This window comes from Amblyomma maculatum, chromosome 1 (genome assembly GCF_055883805.1).
Source record: "Amblyomma maculatum isolate TAMU_Amacu chromosome 1, ASM5588380v1, whole genome shotgun sequence".
Taxonomy (NCBI): Eukaryota; Metazoa; Arthropoda; class Arachnida; order Ixodida; family Ixodidae; genus Amblyomma; species Amblyomma maculatum.
This window is the reverse complement of record NC_139344.1, coordinates 379,775,875-379,782,720: the sequence shown is the minus strand read 5'-3', so window position 1 is coordinate 379,782,720 and position 6,846 is coordinate 379,775,875. Positions and strand designations below refer to the sequence as shown.

The 6,846-nt window shown below is 41.5% G+C and overlaps 1 protein-coding gene across 1 annotated transcript in view; it reads right to left on the bottom strand.

The window, feature by feature from the left end:
- Window positions 1-203: 203 nt before the first annotated feature.
- Window positions 204-6,846, bottom strand: part of LOC146208345 (MFS-type transporter SLC18B1-like) — a 60,441-nt gene continuing 53,798 nt past the window's right edge. Inside the window, exons 12-13 of the mRNA XM_084578421.1 lie at window positions 4,860-4,953; window positions 204-329 (exon numbers count right to left, since the gene is read on the bottom strand). Coding sequence (XP_084434547.1) covers window positions 204-329; window positions 4,860-4,953 — 220 coding nt within the window. The remainder of the gene's footprint in view (window positions 330-4,859; window positions 4,954-6,846) is intronic.

Genomic DNA, 6,846 nt, shown 5'->3' with positions numbered 1-6,846 from the left:
GATGCTCTTCCACAAGGCTTAACACCGGCACAAAAGGCTAGAAGAGAGCAATATAAATGGTCTAAAGCCACGGTCGTTGGTTGGAGGGGGCTTTGCCTGCGAAATGTGAGCACAGTTTCGTGCCTGCAGGCGCATTAAAGGATAAAATGGATCGGCCGATAAAACAAAGTGAACAGTACAAAAATAGTTGTAAGTAAATATTTTTATTTGTCGGGGGCGAAATTATTATTTTCCACCGCCCACTTATCTCGCGCATCAGTCAGGTTCATTTTCGCTGTTCTGTATGAGAAGAACGTCTTGGCCACCCACACGGTAAGCATGACTGGAACCTGTGTAGCGAACAAAAAAAAAAAGAAGCCTAATATTAGAAAAAACGGAATGCCTCCGGAATTATTAAGGGATTATTAGGGCAACGCTATGCTATTTATATTCGATTTAGGTATTTGAAAACGGGGATTGCTTTCTTTCTCAGCACTATAGGCATCTCTCTAGCAGTAGTCAAAATAATAAACGAAAACTTCACAAATAGCATCACAAATATTCACAGAACCCCTAAGCGTCCTGACAGCTCTTAATCCTAGAAATACAGTCACTGCCGTACTCCGATACAGTATACAGAACACATCAATGGCAAATTCTCTGGCATATAACGCAAAAGTATCCTGAATCCCCATTTATCTCGGCATTAAAGGCAACAAGAGAGCAGATCGACGCTTGTGCTGCTAAAGCTAGTGACGGGCGAATCAGTGATGTCAGTATACCATTCAAAGACAGCATGAAACCTGTGCTTAGCAAACTAAAGGAAAACGGCAGTATTCGTGGAATAGTGAAGTATATAATATATTATACTTTGTGAAGTACATTTTGGGAGAATGGTAATCATGACAGTGTCAGGAACATTTCACAGTAGTTCTATGCCATCTTCGTACTGCAAAAACACACATAACGTAAATTGTTCTTTTTTCTGACAAAGAAGACAAGCACCTCTGTAAAAAATTTGGAAGCGAATTATCTGTGAACCACGTTCTATTCTCATGTACAAGATTTGAAACGCTAGGGAAAAAATATTTTACCCGCTTTTACAGCGAACACATTTCTTTCTACCCAAAACCGATTTGGGCGAAAATGGACTCATTGATTGTCTTGTGTTTTCCTTTTTCTAAAAAACAGCAAATGTCTTACACAATTTGCCGAATAAATGAAATGGGTAAAAAACAAACTATAACAACCTCGTGCTTGGTGCATCATAGCTATAGCTACTTATGCGCCGGTAAACCGAACACAGAAATGCAAACATAGGCACGGTCATTAAGACCACTTATTAGCCGGCACCAGTTACAGCAGTGTATCAAAACAAAATTGAAAATATTGGAGTTTTTCTACACTGCCGTAGCCGGTGTAGGTTAAAAAAAAATGACCTTAATATAATGCTGCGACTAACTGAGCTCCAAGCGAAATGCACAAATATGACGTTCCTCATAAAGTGCAGTGAAATGACTATTACGTTTTTTCAAACGTACCGTGCAGCGACATCTTGCAAATTAATTTTTTATGGCTACGGTGCATACAGAAACTCTTCATGTACTTTTGTCTGCTCAGGTGCATCAATTTATCTCCTATATTGCTGAAAGGGTACGCTTAATACCTGAAATATAGCACCATCAACTTGGTCACAAGAAAAAAACCATCAGTAAAATTTTCCTGCGATGCCTCCCATTGTCAAGCCCTTGCATGCCGTAAAAAACACGACTGGTGATTTAGGTATTATGAAAACTTTGCCTCAACACTTGTACACGCAGGCACAGACGGCGTAAAAGTTGAAAATGCGCAAGACTGTTTTGGGATCTTTAGCATACTCTGGCTTTCTGGGCGTTCCTCTGGAAATATTTTTTACGAGACACAAGGAGGGTGATTGCTGACACAATTCTTTAAAGGTCGATACCACTTGCAGCTTTTCATCGAATTGATTGAAAAAAAAAGAAAACATTGAGCATAGACTTCCTGAATTTATGTATAAATGTTAGATACTCATAGCGAAGAAACATTCTGTCACTCCTCGCCTTACTTGCCCCCCCCCCCCCCTCCCCTCTCTCTCCCTCCCTCGGTTTCCTTCTTCGTAAGAAAAAGCGCATTTAACCTCCCCCACTCCTCCCTCTTAGCGACGATCTCGCTAGCTAGACGAAGACAAGTCCCCTTGTTGAAAAGTTGGCTCGGCTTGCGAATTGAAGTTCTCCTTCAACTCGTGTTCAGTTCTTTCATACTATGCAGCCATCTTTGGGGTTTTTCAACAAGGTTGATGGCTGGGCACGTTGGTATGGGTAGAGGCTGCGGCCTGATTAGCTAATCTTGGCAGAAAACTGCTCTGCCGCTCAGTTTTGAAGATGTTGGGTGAGCATTAAACTCTGCCAGGTTAATAGAACAGCCGATGACTGCTGCGCGCAGAGTGAAGTGGTGGAGTGGACGTTGTTTTAGAAATAGTCGTTCGCTGAAAGAAACTACACCGTTTCGTAGCATCGATAACTACTGTACTATTCGAATACTGTTGAGAAAATTCTAGTAGTGATCAATAATTAGGGACATGCATTTTTTGATTTGACAGTGAATCGGATAGGACGACGTTTGATTCGCTATTAAAAAATGAGAATAACCTGTTATTTTCCCAACCTCGGACGTCCAACTTAGGCCTTCACAGCTGCGAATAAACAGTTGTAATTTAAAACGCAGCCTAGTTGCTATGACGTCGTGACAATCGCTTATATTCATTTTGAATTGAAGCCGTTTTATGATGTCACGGGCCGCACTCCTTTCTCTGTAGAGGACAGCACATGCTATCTTGAACCTAGGGAGCGTAGCCTTTAACCCGTAAAATTTTCGTCACATGAGTATCGTGCCTTGTCTTAAAGCTCCCACACTTGAGATTTTCAACCTTTGAAAACTCAAGACGATGACATTGTTACTCCTTGTTCTAGCATATACAAGATTTCTTGTGAGAGAAGGCGGACATGGACCTAGTGCTGAATACGTTTTGCGCTTTCGTTTGAGGTCAAACACAGCGGGATGGAACTTAGCCGGGCAAATGAATTGAACCTTTATTATACCAGGCATCATTATGCAGCTTACCGCACCCCGCATGCCGCTACGGCCCACGGGTATAGATAGGGTCGAGACGCAATAGATTTGCTGACCGAAGCTAGCATCACTAGCTCCTTGAGACATCTGTCATCGTAGTGGTGATGTGGAAAGGCGCACTGAAGGCGCACTGTACATGGGAAGCTGTAGCCGTAGCGATATGCGCTATGATAAACGGTGTAATAACTATTCCGCGTTATGCAGCGGTTTTCCTCTTTATGAGTAGTGCCCCGTAATGAACCTCGTTATGGAGCACTACTCCATACCTCGGATCCCCAGAAAAAGTTATCTTGCTCCTACTTTATAAATAATACTTTAGTACAATGTCTCGACGAAGTCAAACATCTGGGTGTCTCATTAATGGCGACATTAGACCAGACAAATCACATTTAAACTACATACGCTAAAGCATGTCGCCTTTTACATCTTTTTCAAAGAAATTTAAAGTTGGCACCAAAAGCCCTGAAGGAAACATTGCACCTCTCTAATATCAGGATGGTGTTAGAATACGCGTGTGTGGCTTGGGATCCCTTCACAAAAACCCTTGAAGATAAGTTAAAGCGTGTTCAAAAAAGGGGTGCAAGAATCGACACGGCTATCTACGACTACAAAATTAGAGGTTCTCGAATAAGAAAAAGTCTAGGTTGGAAACTGCTCTTCGCACGCAGGAAAATCTTCCGGTTAATGCTTTTGAACAACATTAACAATGATAACACAGGAATTGATAGGAACGCATATTTTAAACAACCTCATTATCAGTCTAAGAGACGAGATATTTCCAAAAAAATTAGGCCATATCGAATTCACATAAATGCGTTCAAGTTTTCATTCTTTCCGCGCTCAATTTCAGATTGGAATTTACTCCCGGATGAGGTCGTATCTGCACCCAATTTTTCACTTGCCATCGAGAACATTATATGAATCTGTGTTACATTACAGGCAGTGTACTTTATTGTGAAACTGAGTCACAAAATTTTATTGGGTGTGCCATTTACATTTGGCAATGAATGTGCTTCCATTCTTTTTGTTAAAACTTTCTTTTTAGAACTGATTGTATGATTTCGCTTCCGCTTTTTTGTTTACAACCAACCACAGCCTACGATAATACCCAATGGGCGCTGTAGGTATTTGTAATTTGTAATAAATAAATCAAAGTACTAGCTTCAAGTATTTTTTTTTAAGGGGGGGTGGGGGGAGCAGGCGTTTCGCCAGCGAAAAAAAAAATATGAAACGAAACGCAATAGGTTCAAATAAAAGGACATTCTTATGACGCAAAGGTTTTGACGTACTGAGCAGCGCATATGCGATAGCAAGAGCATCAAATTGCATTTGATGAAAAGAAAAGAAAGAATATTGTGCAGGTTGTTTTGCTTATATAAATTTGCTAGACTGCTGAGTTCGAATGACGCCTCGTCACCATCAGTCAAATGAATGCTCCTCGTAAAACGTTATTCACGACAATGTCGGCCTGCATGGATGGAAGCACTACCTTGCAATGCTAACGTGAGAAAACCGAGTTATAAGAGAACTCCCCTTTGTCACGTCCGTATGTCTTTTCATAGTTTATTTAGGCTCTGTGTGTCATTACACTCGAAGAATTTTTCTCGTTAGTTCACGTACATATGCGGAGATATGACGAAAGCACTGTCCGAAATAGAGATATTTAAGGAGGTTGAGACAAAACCCACTCTAGCATAAAAAAAAAAAAACCGACAAGAAAAAAGGCTCACCCAGGTGGCGAGAAGAGCCGCCATAACTGTTGTTGCAGCACTGTAACCGAATGCCTCCACCAAATAGCCAGCTATGGGTGGCATTAGCAGGCCCCTAAAAAATGGAGAAAAGGGAAGAAAAAGTGAAGTGCGGGGCAGCGCGCAAAACAGAATTTCTATGGAATCACTGCAACTTATATTACCGAGGACGCACTCGGGTGATTATCTTAGTCTTATATAATGTCCTTTGATGAGTTGTGAAGACGGAGTTTCGTTACGCAACGTTTGAAGTGAAATACACATGGGTTGGATTGCTACTACGCCTTATAGAACCTTCCGGTCTGGCTGATTCGTCGTAGGAAATCTGGAGACCTGCTAATTCGCCTGCTGATTGCGTCTGGCGGAGGTCACGTGACTGTTTGGACGTGTAATGAAGAAGGTGCTTGTTTTAAGGCGAAAGCCTTAATTTGCTCAACGTTGTCTGTCCGTCAGCATACCTCTCACACTATAACTGTGAATCATCCTGATGACGTCATCAGAAAAATAGAAATCGTGTCTCCACAGGGAATCGAACCTCCATCCCTCAGATCCCCAGCCGAGCGCTCTAACCAACTGCGCCATGCTCAGAATTGTGAGAAGCACATCATGATTCTCTTTGTCTACCATGAGAATGATAGTGGCGACGACAATGACACTGCAATTAGTGGTAATAATGATGACAGTAGCGATGATAATGACGATGCATTTAGTTATAATGATTATGAGAGCGAGCATGAGGCAGCGGGCGCAGCATTTCGGCAGTGTAGGTTACACAGTGCTTTCGCAATTTTTTTGACAAGGGCTATAAGTGAGATGTACAAGGTGCTGTTTGATGACTTCAGCCATAAGGGGGACTGATGCACTGCGCAGCGGTTGTTACATATTTGTTAGCAGGGTGCGTCAGAGTCGAAAGGGAGTATTTGGCCAAATAAAACAAAGAATGTTGGAGTTAATTTATGTGTAAAACAACACTAGACTATTAAGAGCGGTAGAGTAAACGACGCGCTCCGTGTTTGTCTACACTAATTCTTGTATGTTGCGCTAATGCCTCTAAGCATAAGATGTACAATCGATGATGTCTCTACTATCGGCTCAGAAACGCCACCGATGAATGATATTACCTGATTCAACAGAATTTTTGCTTTTCAATGATGCGTTCGCGAGACACCGAGAGTTTATATTTAGTAACTAGGTGCTCTTAATTGCATCATGAGTCAAAACTTAGAAAAAAAAATAATAAATGGTTACTTGATAAGCATGAAAATATATCACACATTTTCCTTCGTTTTGAAAACATTTCTTTGGATTTGCAACGGCATGAGAGGTTTGAAACTTGAGACTAGAATCAACAAAAAGAATATTGCTTTTTATACACTGTTTTTTCATTCTTATACAACCTGTAGCTGTGCCCGACTAGGGTGTACTGAAATCGCATGAGTTACATGAGAGTAAATGTACGTCTTTTGTACGTGTATTGCAATGTGCCAGTCTGCAGAAGATGACTTGCATTACGCTAGCTGAATCTCAATCCATTTTAATGACAAGTACAATAGGGGGCTGTTTAAAGTTCTTTTTTTGCAGTACGCAATCAAATTTGTTGTTAAACGGTGAAAGTTAAACGCAGAGCGACGTGAGGCCTCGGAGAAGTATGTACCCTATTAAAGAGGCACTGAGAACCAATAAATCTGGCCATATAGTATGCTGTGTGCCTATTTTATAAAGAGACTGACACAAGTTTCAACTTTGTTGCTCTCATGAGAAGCGAATGTTTAACACACACACACACACACACACACACACACACACACACACACACACACACACACACACACACACACACACACACACACACACACACACACACACACACACACACACACACACACACACACACACACACACACACACACACACACACACACACACACACACACACACACACACACACACACACACACACACACACACA